Source organism: Sphaerodactylus townsendi, linkage group LG10 (genome assembly GCF_021028975.2).
Source record: "Sphaerodactylus townsendi isolate TG3544 linkage group LG10, MPM_Stown_v2.3, whole genome shotgun sequence".
Lineage (NCBI taxonomy): Eukaryota > Metazoa > Chordata > Lepidosauria > Squamata > Sphaerodactylidae > Sphaerodactylus > Sphaerodactylus townsendi.
The window spans coordinates 10,840,636-10,859,866 of record NC_059434.1 but is presented as its reverse complement, the minus strand read 5'-3'; the positions used below and the strand labels follow the sequence as shown (position 1 = coordinate 10,859,866).

The following is a 19,231-nucleotide window of genomic DNA, read 5'->3' as shown; positions in this document are numbered from 1 at the left end:
CAAACATTCAGTTGACTTTTTTTTTCAAAAATGTGGGTTTCCCCCCTAAAAAAGATAATTAATTTTTTTCCTTTGTTTTAGAACGCTTTAGAGAGAAGGAAAAATTCCAAGACTAATAGTAAATCTAATAGCAGCGCACTGACGGGAGTCCTTTCAGCCAAGCAAGGTACTGAACACATCTATGTCTTTAACTTTCCCCTCCTGAACCTTTGCTTACACCGAGGCTTGAATAAACAGAGAAAATATTCCATTCCAAGCAGCGACCCTACAGTAGTGTAATTTCCTTGTTTTTCTCACAAGTCACCACATAATTAGATATTAAAAGAAATGAGGAGTGTCACTCCTCCATTTTTCTTCCATGCATAAACAGTATGTGTCCTCCAACCATGCATTTCCCTGCCTTACAGCAGGATGATGTCACATCTAGGGGGTGGGCAACTGTTTTTTGGTAATTTCTGGGTTTGTGAACAAAGAGGCATCTTTGGAACTATTGGGCAGAGTTAGCATTATTAGTAAAAAGAATAGGTTTGAGGCCTGCATGATTTCTTTGGTCAGCAGCTTCTATGGTTGCCATCTCTCCATTATTAGGAAAAATAATGGAGGGAAAGAAGAGTTTATCTTTCCTTTATGAATCCAAAATCCTTTTCCCTTTCTTATATTTTCTTTATTGCTCTCACTTTCTATCACTTGCTGTTTCTTTCTTTCTTTCACTCTTTTCCTTCTGTGCTTACAGTTTCACATGTTCATGTTAATGAAAAAGCATACTCAGTTTCTAATTATGGTGGGTCTTGGGCCCCAGCAGGAGTAATGAACAGCTTTGATTTTCTTTTCCCAAATCTCAAAGGTCATTTCCAGTTTTTTGTGTCCAGGAAGTTAAATTTATACGTCTGTGTTTTGTATTGTATGGAATGCTTCCAGTCCAAGAGTTGTTATCAGAGGAACACGGATGCAGTCTACCGGCCACGCCCCAATCCATTTCTGATCTTAAATCTTTGGCGACTGCTTTACTGGAGACTATCCATGAGAAAAACATGGTCATTCAGCACCAGAGACAAACAAACAAGTAAGTCCTTTCATTATTATGCGACTGAAGCCCTTGAGGCACATCTGGTTACATTTCATTCTGTTTTCAGTATATGGGAGCGTTAAATGGAGGAGGGAAATCCAGTTAATATGCACATGCGCCTCTATTTAACTGTGAAAGGTAAGATATTTTAAGGAAAACTACCCCAAACGTACAGCCCCATCCACAGCCCTTGGTGGCGTGACGTGGCACTGCTGCAGTGGCACCCCACTTTCCCCACAAGGAATTTCTGGCATTGCAGGGAACAAAACACACAAAGGAACACCACCACCAAAGACCCCTCCTTAGGGCTTTCAGGACATTCTGCCACATAAGATCAGAAGTGTGACTTACACCGTGTGTGGGGCCTGTTACATCCTGAGAAAGGCTCATGGTTGTCATGGAGACCATGAAATCCTGGACCGCTCCCCGCAAGGGAGCCTCAGCGTGGGTTTTGAAGTCCCCCAAGCAGTGGTGGAATCCAAAAATTTTTAGTAACGGGTTCCCTCGCCAGCCCCCCCTCAGCAAAGGGGGCAGAGGCGTACCTAGGCAAACCTGAGTTCTGGGCAAAACCTGAGTGGGATGCCCCCCCCATGGGCAGCCACCCCACCATGACCCCAAAAATTTTTTTTGCACCAGGTCGTTTCTAAATCATCATCACATAATAGAAAATGCCCCAACTCACAAATCTGAACACAGCAATGGTGAAACACCCAGGTTCTTTGATAGAGACTGGTGAGATAAAAGGTACGAAAGGCTGAGATTCCATGAATTGCAGTACCTGAAAGGTTCAGGGAGTTACATTATTAGTTCCAATTGCTATATGGAACCTTCACGTTCAAAGGCAGTATGCCTCTCGGGGAGGCGAGGGCGTGGAGATGGAAAAGCGGACCCAATTAGTAACCCCCTCTCGGCACACACAAATAATTAGTGACCCCCTCTCGGGAACTGGTGAGAACCTGCTGGATCCCACCTCTGCCCCCAAGGCAGCAAGCCTAGGAGACCTCAGTACCCTGTCTGAGACCACCTCCACAAGGTCAGGCAGGGAGTCAGTTGGGCAACGGGTATCTTGTGCATTTACCTCAAGGTAAATCCTGTTACTCCCTTCTGCCAAGCATGGGGCTGTAACTTTGGAGGACAAGATTTCTTCCTCTGGAAGAGGACTTCTCACATAGTGGAGCTGAATCATAGGATCTGGCCTGTTTACGTTAACATTATCTCTGGAAATTATGAATATATTTTTCATCTGACATGGAAAACATCAGTATCAAATCCAGATGAAGTTATGCTGTTTGCTAATATTGTTAATGTTGTTTTGTTAGTAGTGTGATACTAGCCACATATTTTAAGAGTTTAACATTTTTAGGAGCAGCAGTGGCGTAGTGGTTAAGAGCAGGTGCATTCTAATCTGGAGGAACCGGGTTTGATTCTCCACTCTGCTGCTTGAGCTGTGGAGGCTTATCTAGGGAATTCAGATTAGCCTGTGCACAGATTAGCCTGTGCACGCACGCCAGCTGGGTGACCTTGGGCTAGTCACAGCTTTTTGGAGCTCTCTCAGCCCCACCCACCTCATAGGGTGTTTGTTGTGAGGGGGGGAAGGGCAAGGAGATTGTAAGCCCCTTTGAGTCTTCTACAGGAGAGAAAGGGGGGGTGTAAATCCAAACTCCTCCTCCTCCTCCTCCTCTTCTTCTTCTTCTTCTTCTTCTTCTTCTTCTTCTTCTTCTTCTTCGTCATCATAATATTTTATATTTGTCTCCTTTTTATGTTGTTTTTAACTAATTTATACGGTTTTAATGTTGCAAATTGCCACAAGATCTTTGGAATGAGAGGCGGCTAAAAAAAAATCTAATAAATAAATGATATGTAAATACAGTAAATAAGGAGCCCAGAGTGGTACACTGCAGTACTGCAGTCAAAGCTCTGCTCACAACCTGAGTTCGATCCTGACGGAAATTGGTTTCAGGCAGCCAGCTCAGAATGGACTCAGCCTTCCATCCTGCTAAAGTTTGTAAAATGAGAACCTAGCTTGTTGGGGGTAAAATGTAGATGTCTGGGGAAGGCAATAGCAAACCACCCCATAAACGAAGTCTGTGTAGTAAGCGTGGTGTCAAGTCTTGGACCAACGATCAATAAGTGGACTCTAGATATGGAATCAGAAGACATTATTGGGTCGGCACAGGCACTCAGGTTCAAGACGCCAGTTCTGGCGATCCTGGCTTCTGCAGTAATATTTATTCCCTTCTGATTCCTCAGAACGTCCCCCTCCCTCCTTCTCATAGAATGTGGGAACGAGGTGTGAAAGACTTTGTTTTTGGGGACAAGCATCTCAAGGCCACTGCGATAGTCTTCTGTCAGGCTGTGCCCACCACCCCTGTTCCTCCGACTTCCTTTCTGGAATCCACAACAGGGGTAGCCTAGATATCTACATTACCAAGCACATGGAAACAGAACAAAAGGCCCATTAACATATGATAGGTGTAGGTACAGAGAACATCAGCACTCACCCCCCCTCCCAGCCCAAAGACAACACTTTCCCGTTAGCCCAGATGTGTCCCCTGGCACCTCCTGGTCTGAGGTCGGGAGGGGGCAGGTGCCACTCCTGTGATACATTGTGATATGACATCATCCCATGGTTCTTGCTCAGGGGACTACCTTTACCATTACCTTTACAGTGAATGCACTTTTTCCATAGTAGGGCTTCCGTCAGCCTTTGCAGATAGAACCGTATGTTCTAGCCCAGGGGTCTGCAACTTGCGGCTCGCCAGATGTTCATGGACTACAATTCCCATCAGCCCCTGCCAGCCAATTGGCCATGCTGGCAGGGGCTGATGGGATTTGTAGCCCATGAACATCTGGAGAGCCGCAGGTTGCAGACCCGTTCTAGCCTCTGTGTGTTGTTTCTCTCTCATGCAATCCCATGCCTTCATTTCAGAATTCTAGGGAATCGTGTGGCAGAACTGGAAAAAAAGTTGAGGACTTTAGAAGTATCTGGTCTGTGGAGTCTTCCAGGTTAGTGAATATTCACAATAGTTATTTAAGTGTCAGAGCGTGGTGAGAATTTTGCGCACATCTTAGGAAACAAGACGGTTTACATTAAAAATGCCTTGCTTGTGCGATTTGACTCTTTGAGGGGTGAGAATATGAATAAATTGTAACCTGCCCTATTTGGGTAGGTAACTTCTTGTTAGACGTTTCTGAGGCTGAACCATTGCGAAAGGGCTTCATGGTGCGTGGTTCAAATCACAAGTCACTTTTGAAGGCTTCGGCTCTGTGGCCAGCCATGCACTAGAATTGGTCTGCATGTCCAGAAAACTGATATGACCGCAGGACTTTCTGGAGCCAACCCACTAGAGAATGCAAGTTGGGGATTGGATTGCCCAACTCAATTCTACCAATTTTTTGAAACAATTAACCCCAGGTCCGACGCTCCTGTGTATAAAGTATTACATTGGAAAGAAGGGTATAGAACATATTTTTCTTGATTCGTTTTCCCAAGGGTAAAGGTGTGTTTTATACAGAAGCATTCAGACGCACAACGCTTTACACAGCCTACGGTCATGTGGGTGCTGGAGGGCTATGTAGTGGTGGGATTCAGCAGGTTCGCACCACTTCAGCAGAACCGGTTGTTAAAATGGTGCTTGTATACAATCAGTTGTTAAATTATTTGAATTCCCACCCTCGGAACCGGTTGTTAAATTATTTGAATCCCACCACTGCTATGTCATGTGATTTTTCTGAAAGGATAGATGGGACTTCAGTAGCAATGTAGAAAAAGAGGGTCAATACAGGCTTTAATGGTTCTAGGGCCCCTTCCGCACATTTCCATCCACATTCACAAATGGTTGCAAATGGATTTTGCTATTCTGCACAGCTTCAAAGTGCATTGAAAGTGGATTGAAAGTGCATTGTTCTGCATGTGCGGAAGGGGCCAAGGTCTATCATGAAAAGCGTTCAAGAATCGAAAGTCTCATCAATTCTTTGTTTCATTGGTTTCATTCCTCTTGTCCACGGTGGATGGAATCCATTCTCTAAAATACCACCCTTCTTAAGTCAACATATTCGATCTCCTGCTCAAAAGTTGTCCTTTTTAAATTCCGTTTGCACTTGTGTCGTTCCTTGAACTGAAGGCCATAATTGATTGTTCTGAATTACACATGTGTGAAGTTGCATGAAAATGTAATGAGAGGATCAGAATATGCATGACAGCCCGTGAGAGGAGTCATTTGTATAGCAAGAATTTAACAGGAGTCTTGAATTCATAAACTTCTTCTCAGATTCAGAGAACAGTGTTTTAGTCCTTGGGTTGTTTTACATTCAGATGTAGGCGGGTTTTTCTCCAGTTCCTGTTCCACCCAACCTTTAACCCCTTCCCAGTTAGCCATCTCTGTTGTTCTTCCTCCTGCCCTTTCATGGCTCAGGTTCTGAATTATTATTTTTTGTTATTTGGGCATAACCTTTCAAGTGAACTTGCTTTCTTCTTCAGCCCAATCATCTCCTTCCTCTCTCCTACTTTTTTCCTTCTTGGATCACTGTAATAAGCATAAGCATAAGCATTTTATTGTCATTGTGCACACACAACGAAATTTGCAGCAGCATTCCTCGATGCGCACAATTTCAGACTCATACCCCATCCTCACTTTCCCCTTCCTCCACCCATCCCTACACAGCCCCAAACACATCAACACGAAGCCGCGGAGTTTAGTATAGCCACAGCTCTAGAGTAGAAGCTGTCTCTAAGCCTCTTTGTCCTGGTTTTGATAGACCTGTACCGTCTGCCGGATGGTAACAGTTCAAAAAGAGAGTGTGCTGGATGAGACGGGTCTCTCAGAATATTTTGGGCTTTCTTTAGGCTTCGGGAATTATAGAGTTCTTCCAAGGAGGGGAGAGGGCAGCCGATAATCCTCTGTGCAGTAGTGATCACCCTTTGGAGCGCCTTCCTATCTGCCACTGTGCAACTGGAGAACCATGCACAGATGCATTTCTCCTGAAATGCTACACCTTCCCAAACCCTAGACTGCTTGGAACTTTGCATGATATGGTTTTATTTCTTTATTAATGTATTAACCCATATATATCTCACTTTTCCTCGTGGTTCAAGGCAGCTTTAAAACACTTCTCTGGCACCACTCTTCCAGAGGGCCTAAGGGAGCTGCACCAAAACAAACAACCCCCCTACATAAACAAGAAGCATAAAACATTCAAAGCAGAATTGAAGCAGACTGCAGTCCACAAATAAGATCATTTTGAGTGCAAACTGGATCAAATTTTATTTATTTATTTATCTGTTTGTTTATTTATTTATATCTCGCATTTACCGGTATAAACCGCCCATCCCCAAAGGGCTCTGGGCGGTGTATAGAAGAAGAAGAAGAAGAAGAAGAAGAAGAAGAAGAAGAAGAAGAAGAAGAAGAAGAAGAAGAAGAAGAAGAAGAAGAAGAAGAGGAGGAGGAGGAGGAGGAGGAGGAGGAGGAGGAGGAGGAGGAGGAGGAGGAGGAGGAGGAGGAGGAGGAGGAGGAGGAGGAGGAGGAGGAGGAGGAGGAGGAGGAGGAGGAGGAGGAGGAGTTTGGATTTATATCCCCCCTTTCTCTCCTGTAGGAGACTCAAAGGGGCTGACAATTTCCTTGCCCTTCCCCCCTCACAACAAACACCCTGTGAGGTAGGTGGGGCTGAGAGAGCTCCGAAAAGCTGTGACTCGCCCAAAGTCACCCAGCTGGCGTGTGTGGGAGTGTACAGGCTAATCTGGATTCCCCAGATAAGCCTCCACAGCTCAGGCAGCAGAGCGGAGAATCAAACCTGGTTCCTCCAGATCAGAGTGCACCTGCTCTTACCTGGTTCCTCCAGATCAGAGTGCACCTGCTCTTAGCCATTGCTCTTAGCCACTACGCCAGGAAGGGGAAAGTGAGGATGGGGTATGAGTCTGAAGGCCAGACACATAAGGCCAGACACAATATCATATACGATTGGCCAAACAACAATACACAGAGTAAATAAGTTAAAACAAGTTAAAACAATTTACAAAATTCATAAAATAAGCAGCATCAATACAATATATATACCAGTAAGATTATAAAATGTGAAAGTTTGGCGCCCAAACCCAGGCCGCGTGGGGGGTAGCAGTGTAGGTTAGATCAGTGATGGCGAACCTATGGCACGGGTGCCAGAGGTGGCACTTGGAGCCCTCTCTGTGGGCACGCACACACAGAGTTCATCATGTGGGGGGGTGGAAAATCACCCCCCACACACACACACACACATCTAGACTGACCTGGGTCACTGAGCACAACATGCGTACACCGCAGTGAGCAGGGAGGACTCCGCTGGTGGGCCTGGTGCCTGTGCTCCGGGTGGCTGCTGCCCGGGGGGGAGGGGTGTAGAGGAGGCAGAGATGCTAGAGAGGCACAGAGCGGTGCGTGCGGGACTTGCTGGAGGCTAGAGCAGGCTGGCCCCTGCTCGAGCGGGTGGGGTGGAGGAAGAGGGAGCCAACCAGTTTTTTTCTAAACTAAAACCTCAGCATTCAGGTTAAATTGCCGGGCTGGCACTTTGTGATAAATAAGTGGGGTTTGGGTTGCAATTTGGGCACTCGGTCTCAAAAAGGTTCGCCATCACTGGGTTAGATTTTGTTAAAATCCCTGTTAAATAGTTTAGTCAACTCTCTCCCCCCCCCCTTCACATTTTCACGAGGGCCATTGCACAATGCTGGTTCCACCACACAAAGAGACTCAGCCTGTGAGACCAAAGTCCAAAACTTGCCTGATGGATAGTATCTAAAATAGACCTTGACTGGTATAATGTAATTGCTTCTGGGGAGCAAACATCGTCGGCTCCCGTTTCATTCTTTTCCTTCCATCCCTGTGAATCTTGATTTTAATCCTTGCTCCTGTCTTTCTGCTGAGGCTCAGTACACACAAAGGCCTCATCCAGACGCGCGACAGTCACAGGATACTGGGGTGGCAGAATTGATTGTGCCCAACCACTTGGGATCACGTCGTGAATGTAATGACATCGCGATGATGACCTCGAGGCAAAACGAAAACAGTTTACAGAGGACGACATTTCCTAGGTAGGTCACATGAGCTAAAGCAATAGGGTCACCCCATTCTCTGTTGGGTCATGGGAGAATATGTTAGTCCCCTGAAAAACTGTCAAAGGGCCACTGTGGTGTAGAGGTTAAGAGCGGGTGGATTCTGGAGAACCAGGTTTGATTCCCCACTCCTCCACCTGAGTGGCAAAGGCTTATCTGGTGAACCAGGTGTGTTTCCACACTCCTGCATTCCTACTGGGTGACCTTGGGCTAGTAACAGTTCTTCAGAACTCTCTCAGCCTTACCTACTTCACAAAGTGTCTGTTGTGGGGAGAGGAAGGGAAAGGAGCTTGTAAACCACCTTGAGTCTCCTTACAGGAGAGAATGGGGGGTATAAATCCTCGTCTTCTTCTTCTTCTTTTGCCTCTGTTGGAATTTTTCCACAGGAAGTGCCCTCTTTTGACTCAAATCTTGTTACACATTTTTGTTAAGAAAGTGTATATCTATTCTGCACAAGAACTACACTTTCTGTATCCAGTAATGAATTTGGAGTCTTGCAGGCTTCTTAAGAGGGGATCGTGGAGTTTTTGAAGAGCACTATTATGCCATCAGTTATGTGTTTGTGGCAATCAGATTTGTTAGAAAAATAGTGAGTTGAAGGCTCTCTTTAAAATATGAGCCCTAAATCCAGGGGTGCCCCCTCATGTGTAGAAGGCTGAGGTGAAGAGACAGCACAAGAAGCGGTAAAAGCGCAGACTGTGCTACATAATGGGACATGATCATTCAATTTGCACCCCATAAAAGAACCTTGCTGTGATGGCTTTTTTGGGTAGGAAAATGCAGAAGGGCCTTTGTTGGTGGAATAGACGTCCAAAATCAAATGTAAGATACAAAAATATTGTAAAACTGGAAAGTCACCTGAATTTGGGGTTCTCTGTCTGAGCAGCAGTGGCGTAGGAGGTTAAGAGCTCGTGTATCTAATCTGGAGGAACCGGGTTTGATTCCCAGCTCTGCCGCCTGAGCTGTGGAGGCTTATCTGGGGAATTCATATTAGCCTGTGCACTCCCACACACGCCAGCTGGGTGACCTTGGGCTAGTCACAGCTTCTCGGAGCTCTCTCAGCCCCACCTACCTCACAGGGTGCTTGTTGTGAGGGAGCAAGGGCAAGGAGATTGTAAGCCCCTTTGAGTCTCCTGCAGGAGAAAAAGGGGGATATAAATCCAAACTACTCCTCCTCCTCTGTATCTTCCTGTTTGATTTGATTTTAATGAAACTCTATTTTGATAAATATTATACAACATGATATAAATCCAAAAATTGCATCCTGCATAAAAGCTATTTACTACTTGCATAGATCTTGCCCATACTTTTAACATCAGTGCATTCAACATAAGGTTTGAAGCAAGAGAACTGGGTTTTTCTATTCTTAAATAGAGAAGGACCTTTACTCCAACAGAGGAAATAAATACCGTATATACCGGCGTATAAGACGACTGGGGGTATAAGACGACCCCCCCACTTTTCCAGTTAAAATATAGAGTACCACCTGCTCAGTACCACCCACTCAGTACCTGGCGTATAAGACGACCCCAGACTTTACAGATGATTTCCCAGGGTTCAAAAGTAGTCTTATACGCCAGTATATACAGTAAGCTACATGTGTCAGGCTCTCGAACGTGGAAATAACAGAGACCGTAGGAAAGTCCCAAAGCAGTTTATTTCTACAACGCGTAGAGTAACAGATAAAGCTGAATCTAAGCTTTCTGCTTAGATCCCGCAATTATATCCTTCAATCCCCCACCCCATTTGATTCCCACCAAATGGACTTCAGAGAGAGAGCATGACATTTGCACTACAGAGCTTCAAGAGCCCTGGGAACGTTCGCACCTTCTCGCAGGAGGGCTGGCGCCGGGAAATTGCCAGGGAGGGGAGGGGGAAGCCGGAAAGCATTTACAGGAAACATTTGCCATCTCTACACACTGAGACATCTACACACTGACAGGCATGGGCCTGACATTCTGCCCCCCTTAAGACCTTCCCCCCCCACCCGGGCGATCGGGGTAGGCCCGGTGGAATGCCTTCACCAAACGAGGGGCCTGAACATTTTTGGAGTCGACCCACTCGTTGTCTCCGGCCGGGAAATGAGTCCATGCGATCAAATACTGAAGCCGGCCCCGGTGCAACCGCGAATCCAAGACTTCCTCCACTTCGTGGTGAGGCTCCCCTCGCACCATCCTTGGAACAGGCATGGCTGGCTGAGGGTGCCAATCATCTGGCGGGGGCGCCTTTTTGAGGAGACTGCAATGGAAAACAGGATGCACGAACTTCAAATGTTTTGGTAACCGTAATTCAGCCGTTACCTCATTGATCACTCTGAGCACCTGGAACGGACCTATGTACTTCTTCCCCAGTTTCCTGCACCCTTGCAGCCCCCGCAAGTTCCGGGTAGATAAATACATCCAATCCCCCACTGTCAGAGTCACCGGCTGCCGCTTCTTGTCGGCCTGCCGCTTATACCCCCGCTTCGCCTTCTCCAAAGCCCGCTGCATCGGCCCCCACGCTTGCCGGATGGACTGCACCCATTCCCGGAGCTCTACGGGCCCCTCCTGCACCTTCCCCAAGAAAGGAAACGGCTTTGCCGACTGCCCCGAGACGACCTCAAAGGGAGTTTTCCCTGTGCTGCTATGCACCGCGTTATTATAGGCGAATTCAGCAAAAGGCAGCAGGTCAACCCAATTGTCTTGCTGGAAATTGATGTAACATCGCAGGTACTGCTCGAGCGTTGCGTTCGTGCGTTCCGCCTGCCCATTTGTGGCGGCATGAAAAGCCGAGGACAGCGCGAGTTCTGTGCCCAGTAGCTTCAGGAAATGCCGCCAGAACCGCGAAATGAACTGCCCGCCGCGGTCTGATACTATCTTATCAGGAGCGGCGTGAAGACGGTGGATATGAGTTACAAACAGACGGGCTAACTTGCTCGCCGAGGGCAGCGAGAAACAAGGAACAAAATGCACCTGCTTTGAAAATAGGTCCACAACCATCCAGATCACCGACTTCCCTCTGCTGGACGGGAGATCGGTAATGAAGTCCATGGAGATCACCTTCCAGGGCGCGGCGGCCGCCGGCAAGGGCTGGAGGAGACCGGACACCTTCCCTTGCGCTCTTTTGGACATCGCACATGTAGGGCACCCTTTCACATAGGCCTCCACATCCCCCCTCAAAGTTTTCCACCAAAATTGTCTATGGACCAAATGCAAAGTTTTCACAAACCCAAAGTGACCAGCTGTCTTTACATCGTGAGAGCCCTGCAGCGCCAGAAGGCGCGCTGCCGGAGGCACATACAGTCGCTCCCCCTTCCACCAAAACTCCCCCTGCTTTTCCAGCAGGTCACCCCCTTCATCCCGTGGCACTTCTAGTGCCCCCGCCCCCCGTAGAAACTCTTCCAGCGAGGCGGGGACAGCCGGGGAGCTGGAGCGAAGCGCCGCTCGACTCCGAGTGACGACTGCCAAGCCCAGCTGAGATGGCGAGAACACCGTCCCGACCGGAGTAGGGTCCCCCAGGGAAGGATCTGGCAGCTTAATGTCAGGCTCTCGAACGTGGAAATAACAGAGACCGTAGGAAAGTCCCAAAGCAGTTTATTTCTACAACGCGTAGAGTAACAGATAAAGCTGAATCTAAGCTTTCTGCTTAGATCCCGCAATTATATCCTTCAATCCCCCCCCGCCATTTGATTCCCACCAAATGGACTTCAGAGAGAGAGCATGACATTTGCACTACAGAGCTTCAAGAGCCCTGGGAACGTTCACACCTTCTCGCAGGAGGGCTGGCGCCGGGAAATTGCCAGGGAGGGGAGGGGGAAGCCGGAAAGCATTTACAGGAAACATTTGCCATCTCTACACAGCAAGACATCTACACACTGAGACATCTACACACTGACAGGCATGGGCCTGACAACATGTGTAGTTCCATGAGTCTTTTCCCCAATGGATCTTTCGTGCTGCCATTTAAAGGAGTAACCAGTGTGGACGAGAGGGACTGCTGAATTATCTCCATTTGCTCAGTTTTTACATCAACAAAAAAATCTTCCAGGCCCTGTATTTCTCCCCCCACCCCAGAATAACAGTAGCTTGGGTGCCAAGTTGCTTCTGTCCCCTGAGGGAGAAATACAGGGCCTGGAAGATTTTTTACCCCCGAGAATAAAAGCCAAGTTTTAAACAGAAAACAGAATGCACAGAAAAAATTAAATTAACCCCCCCCCCCGCCCACATTGTTTAGTCTCTTTTTTTAAATCATACCCATGGAGGTTGCATTATATTAAAAAGATCCGAGGGGAAAAATAGAAGAAATAAATAACCTAACATGCGCAGAAATGCTTTTGCTTAAGTGTGGACTCTTCTGTCAACTCCTAAGCATTTCACCCTGGATTTTGCAAGGCCAGTTCTGTGAAACCTCCTTTGGAGTAAGCACACTTTCGGTGGTGCAGCCTGCTTTATTTGCAAGCAGGAACGCAAGGGTTATTGATGATGTGCTTTATTGTATGCCTGAATGCGTGCTCTATTTTTTTAGCCGAGCTTTTGTTTTGCCTCTGGGCTATTCCGAATCTCTGACACCAATGAATGCCTTCTGCCACTTGTTTTCCTGCGTCCAAAAATGATACGCCCCAGTGAATTGATTCCTATCACTGAACCGAGTAGCAATTTAAGAATTTTAAGGATGCTTTGAACCACATTGTTCTCTTCAGAGATGAACTGGAGGCTTGTGGCCTTTTCATAACTAGGAAAATTTTTTATTCCGGCACGAACCTGCACGGGCTAGAGCCCACTTCTTCAGATGTATCAAATGAACGTTCACCTTGCGGGCACTTTGTGCGGGAGAATAACAGAAACACGGATTCAAGTGTCTATAAAATACAGGTAGCATAGGGTGAAATGTTAATTCTATAAAACTCTCTTTGGGGATAGATTCTCAGAGTAAAACTAAAATTATATATATTATTTATTTAGCCGTTTGAATATTTTTAAGCTGCTTTTCTTCTGCAGCACAGGATCCCAAACCTCTTACCTCTTAATGGGCCTTTCCCCACTTACCTTAAGCCCCGCGCTACTCTACTCAAGTAGCGCAGGGTCCCCCGGCACTCCCCATGACAGGGGTGGCGACAGCGCAGCCACCCCGACGCTGCTGCTGTCGCGCTCCCTCAGTGCACGGCATCCCTGGCACTCTTTTAAACGGCGCCTTGTGATGACCCCGCGCAGAGTGTGGGGTCGTGGGGACCCCCGGGCACGTGCCAGGGATGCCGCACACTGAGAGCAGCGCGTGGCATAGGGGGGATTAAGGTAAGTGGGGAAAGGCCCAAAGTCTCAAACTGTCTAAGATCACAGTATAATCTTAACTTTTGATGCACCTTCAGTTGTTTAGAAGAAAGAAGATGTAGCAGATCATGGTAGTAGATTTGAATATGCTGAGTACCACTGAACTCAGTAGGACTCAGCTAGCCAATGAGCCAACGATGATTCAAGCTGCAAGTTCATTACCATGAGTTGCGGTCCATGAAGTTCAACCCTATGATCTGCCAAATTGTCCTCCAGCTGAGGACTTACCAGTACATCAGAAGAAGTATGTCTTCATGACTGGAAGGTTGACCGGAGGAGATCCAAAAGTACAAGCAAAGCGTAGGATCTAACCCATTATAAATAGGTCTAGCTTGTTAATCTTGGGGTATTCACCCTCTATCTCTGCAATGTTGCACTTTTTGTTTTATTTTGTTTTGGAGGACATTGATTTTTAGGGTCACCATGCGTTGGAAGAGACTTCACCCACACAAACCACAGACCCACGCACACAGTCTTGAGCATCTGTTCTGTCCCTTCTCTGTTGATTGACACCACATGGAGCCAAAATGTGATTGGAGAAATCACATTTTCCACTTGGCTTGAAAGCTGCTATGTGGCCCTGGGTCTGCCCTGGGGACATGCCCCCATTTTGTAACGTGAACCCACTGGAGAACTCCTTTTAATGGTGCCACGGGGGAGGGTGGAGTCTGTCTCTCCATGAAACAACAACAATCCCACCACATACAGACAATATTGCTGATGGGACCCTCTTGGTAGTCTCTTTGTCAATGCTTAAAAGGACCACCTCTACCTGCTCCATGTTTATCCCTGTATTTTCAGTACTCCCTCCACAGAGACGTCAGAGACACCACAACTTCTCCCCCCTCCCCACTTCTCTGGCTTACTTTTTGAGTAAAGCAATTGCAGGCACCCCAGTGTATGCGGAAACGCCCATTTTAAAAATGTGCCATGTGAAATGTGTCAAGGGTCTGAAACTTGTTTGTTCCCTGTAGCACAGAATCACACACCTCTGGCACCATTAAAAGGATTTCTCATGTAGGAATTGAGTCTATAAAACGACAGCAGCATCTCCAGGACAGACTCGTGGACGCCTGTCTCATCCGGTTTGGCCCTAAGACACATTCATATGTTCAACAGTGTCATATGTTTGTATTATTTCCAGCAGGAAAACTGGTTGAGAGAAAAGGGTTAATTGGGGCCTCTTCCACGCTGGGCGTCCCCTTTAAACAGCAAAGCAGGGGGGGTTTTTTTTTGAAGGCAGAACAAATAAGCATCAGATTAGAGAAATCTACATAATGTGTAATCTTGTCCAGTGAATGTGCAACTGCACAGTGTAATTGTGCTGTTCATTGATTTTTTCGCACTTCTGTTCCTTTGTTTCCTTCACTCTTCCCCTCTGCCGTCATCCATTTGTCTTGTTCAAGCACCATTCTCTGTATTTGGGGCACCTGGAGATTTCTTAAACCAGATTGCATGGTGAATAATCTCCCATGGGTAAACCTGAATGTCACATGTGATAGCACCAGCCGTTTATAGAACACTGCGTCTCCATCGTTATACATTTCAACCCAGGTCCCTTTAAGACAAGCCTAATAATGAACTCACAGCTAAGACTTAACTGTGGTTAGCATTCACTATGCTTTGTAAGCCCAACCCGGTACAGATCCCAAACACGTGGTGAAATCCCGAATTAGCTTTCTGAATTAAAGCTTTGTCCCCTAGGGTGAATACAGAGGTAGAGGCAAAGAAGAGTGGTTTGTAGCTTTGCAAGGAGAGTTCAGAGAATAAAGGAATTTTCTTAACCACAAGTGATGCAGACGTCATGTACCACCACTGTGGCAATTCCAGAGGAGTAACTGAATTATTCTTTTGCAGCAAGTCTAGAATGACAGTGGTCGTTTCCCCACTTACCTCGACCACCCTGTGCTGCGCGCTGCTCTCAGCGCGCATCATTTCTGGCGCGCTCCCGGGCTTCCCCAAAAGGCGCCGTTTTGAGGAGCGCCAGGAATGACGCGCGCTGAGGGGGCGCGACAGCGGCAGCCGCCCCTGTAGTGGGGAGTGCCGGGGAACCCCGCACTACTTGGCGACAGTAGCGTGCAGCAGACGGTAAGTGGGAAAATGACCAGTATTTATTCCAGGACAAGCTTTTGTCAGCCAGGACCCCTTCATCTATTGAACACTCCAACACATCTCATGAAATGAGCACTAAGTTAACTCAAAAATTTATGCCGGGACACATTTTGGTAGACTTTCAGGTGCCACGGGACCCCTTTTTATTTTCTTTCCGACCATTTTGGTTTCCAGCCAGTTCTTTACCAGTTTACTTACTCTGACATAACAGTTAGTCAGGTCTGCATGCTACTTCTAGGAGTCCAGTAAATGGCCTTAGACCATTTGTCCCATCTCAGGTGATTTTACCATCCGCTAAACTGAGTTTTGAACATTTGAAACAGAACAACGGTGAAAAGAGAGGCAATGACAGTTCGGAATATCTTGCTCTATTATTTCTCTGTCTAGACATCAAATTAATATTTATATAATAACTGTTTTCTTTCCTTCCATTTCCCCCCTCTGCTGCCTGAAGGCCTCAGCTACAATGTCTCAGTGGGATTTGGGAGTAGGTTTTTCTTGACATGTGTATTTATAGTAACTAATCTTAGCGGTGCATTAAATATTGTCACTTCATGTAAATAAATGGAAATGTTATCTGAATGTTTTTTTTAAATGTCTGTCAGATTAAGATGTTCAGCGGAATACGTTAGATAGCCACAAGAGAAATAGAGAGCGCTGCGTTAAAACCTGCTTAATTGGGGGAAATGGTAATAAGGGAAAATGTGAAATCGTGATTTAATATTGTAAGTTCTGCCCAATGTGACTTGTGTTCAGTCAAGGAATTCTGTTTCCTCTGTCTTACTGATTTTGATTGGGGTCAGCATCTAGGGTCGAATCCCCACTACCGTCTTATCCAGGTTTCAAAACACAAACTAACCAGGTTTGAGGAACGACCTCCCCGGTCGAATCCCCACTACCGATTTGGCCAGGTTTCAGAACACAAACGACCTCAAACCTGGTTAGTTTGTGTTCTGAAACCTGGATAAGACGGTAGTGGGGATTCGACCGGGGAGGTCGTCCCTCAAACCTGGTTAGTTTGTATTCTGAAACCTGGCTAAGACGGTAGTGGGGATTCGACCTAGGGTAGCTTCTTAGGTGTTATATCTAGACTACTTTTAGCTGGTTTGTGTCCTCCAAAATCAAATGTGGCCATAGACATTGATAGTAAATAGAGAATGTGAATATGTCTGTATCACTGATCTAAAGGGGTTTAACAGTCATTCCATCTTTCCAAAGACTCCCCAACTCCTGTGGTCATGAGGGAGCAGAGAAGGATGCTTTGGAATCCTTGAGAGTATTGTTCTCTGGATTTTGTGATGGAAGACATACCAGTTAAATTGGTATCAATCAATCAATCAATCATGTTGGATTTTGTAGACCGCCTCATCCCCAAAGGGCTCCAGGTGGTTCACAGTACAGTAAGGACCAATAAATTACTTAAAAACATTTAAAAACATTTAAAATTCAATATGCAACAATAATAACAAACTAAACCCATGTTTGTGGTGCCCGGTTTTAAGGCCGGTCTTACGGCCAGGGAGGGGCTGGCAGCGCCCAAAGATGTAACCAGTATGGGCATTGCCGGATGACAAACCGTGGCAGGGGCTCACACGGGGGCAGCCAATCCACGGCCAGCCTCACCAAAGGCCTGGTGGAACAGCCCAGTCTTGCAGGCCCTGCAGAACTTGCCAAGGTCCTGCAGGGCCTGGACAGCTGGAGGAAGAGCATTAATTTAGATATAACAGGTTGGCTTGTTACTCTTGCTATGAGGTTGCCACTTATTGCTCCTGACTTTAAAAAACCCTTTTTGACTAGTATTATAGGATGCTGCCACAGCAGAATTTGGCATGATTGGCACACTACATTGTACTTTTTGTGTGGCTTCTGGCTTCATGTTGAAGACCTGGGTGCCAATTTTTATACAACTTTCAAATAATTGATCTCAGTCATTTAAATGATTTATTTGTATTTGTAGTCAGGTAGCAAATACATCATATTATCACGTTTGACCACTGTGGGCCCAGTAGTGGTTGTTGATGTATTTTCTGGCACCCGCTTGCTGGCTTTCTAAAACAAAGAGCCAATCCTGGTTTCTTCCACCTCCTCAAAGCAGGTGGTGCTTCAGAAGACCCAATCATAGAAGATGATCAGCTTCAAACATCCCAACATTTTGTCAACACCTCCCTGTGGAAGCCATTTTGTGATCGGTCTTGCCTCTCTTGGCAGCCATTTTGTGCTGGTCTCCACCACTTTCTCTCAAGGCTCAAGAAATTAAGGACTCCTGTGACGCAGCCACAGTATTGCTTTGTTCAAAAAGAAAACGCAGCTTTGGGAGAGGGGCATTCGGAGGAGAATAGGAAAGAAGAGGCGCGTAGTTCTTTTCTTGCTGGCCCTTGCCTTCCTTATTCACTTTCTCCCTTGCAAGGCTCCAGTCAGGTGTTTTGAGTTACAAACACCACCGGGCGCTTTCCGGTGTCTTTGTTTTGTATAGTTAGTTCCTCACAAAATGAGGAAGCCTGCGGCTTGTTGCTCCCTAAAAACTTTTCCTCTTTTGACAGAAAATCCCCCCCCCCCACTTTCCCTCCTGCTTCTAACAAAATTTTCCTATGCCAAGGGAAATTTCTTTTGGTCAAACAGCATTTGTTAGTGACAGGCCTATAATTTCTGTGCATTATGAAATCCACATGGAATCTTCTCTCTTCCAATGTGACGTTGTTTTAATTTGATTTTGATAGCAGCAACAAGGGGGAGCTGTTAGATATGAAGCAGGGAAAAAGCTACAGATATTTTTTTTTGGTACTGACAGTGCCAGAAAGCTTTTAGCAACAACATTTTTGACTTCTCCTAAGCTCCCGCCTACAGAACCATTCTGACCGACACTGGATAGACACTTAATTGTTTCTCGGCCAGAAGGCTTATGACTGTGTTTTCAAAAGTGACTCGTGATGGGCTTTGTTTTTTTTCAAAAGGAGATGAAAAGAGTTGGGGGGGGGGGTCCCCAGAGGCCAAATGCCAATATATACTAGAAAAGGGCTCACTGAGGGTATCTCAAATTAGAAGTACAACCTTTCTAATCTTGTGTCCGAAATCCTAGCCCATTATGTTATCAAAAGACCAAAAATTGCCCTTGGTAATGAAGGTGGTCTGTACATAATTCTGCAGGTTGCTGTTTGAGGGTGGATCTCTTTTGTGTGAAGCCCTTTACTAAGGTGACCAGATTTTTACCTTTTTAAAGCGGGACACACGTGCATGCGGCCGCAGGAGCGCACTGCCTTCTGGGGCGCTCCCCCATTTCCCGCCCTGTCACAGGGCGGGAACCAGGAGCGCCCCAGAAGGCAGTGCGGCAGCGCGGGAGGCTGCCGCACTGACTTCTGGGGCGCTCCCCTGTTTCCTGCCTCTGATAGGGTGGGAAAAGGGGAGCGCCCCAGAAGGCAGTGCGGCAGCCTTCCAAAAATTGGGTGCAGGGCGCGGGACAAATTGGTTAAAAGCGGGACTGTCCCGCCAAAAGCAGGACATCTGGTCACACTACCCTTTACCAATAATACACGCTACTCCATTGCTGGAGTAATAAATTGACCATAGCCATTTTATTGAGCAGAAGCGTGAGGCTAAGCATGGGTCTGGATCTGGTCATGCGGGTAACATGCTAAAGCTCCACAGGGCAGGCGCCCCATCCCGAGCTTCGTT

At 46.6% G+C, this 19,231-nt stretch overlaps 1 protein-coding gene across 3 annotated transcripts in view; it reads left to right on the top strand.

Moving 5' to 3' along the window:
* Window positions 1–19,231, top strand: part of CCDC149 (coiled-coil domain containing 149) — a 90,834-nt gene that overhangs the window by 58,625 nt on the left and 12,978 nt on the right. For 2 of the 3 annotated variants that reach the window (XM_048509347.1, XM_048509346.1), the window contains exons 8-10: window positions 82–166; window positions 919–1,063; window positions 3,996–4,072. In XM_048509347.1, the coding sequence (XP_048365304.1) occupies window positions 82–166; window positions 919–1,063; window positions 3,996–4,072 (307 nt within the window). Of the gene's footprint in view, window positions 1–81; window positions 167–918; window positions 1,064–3,995; window positions 4,073–16,016; window positions 16,050–19,231 lie in introns of all 3 variants that reach the window. The other variant, XM_048509345.1, reaches the window with a different exon arrangement.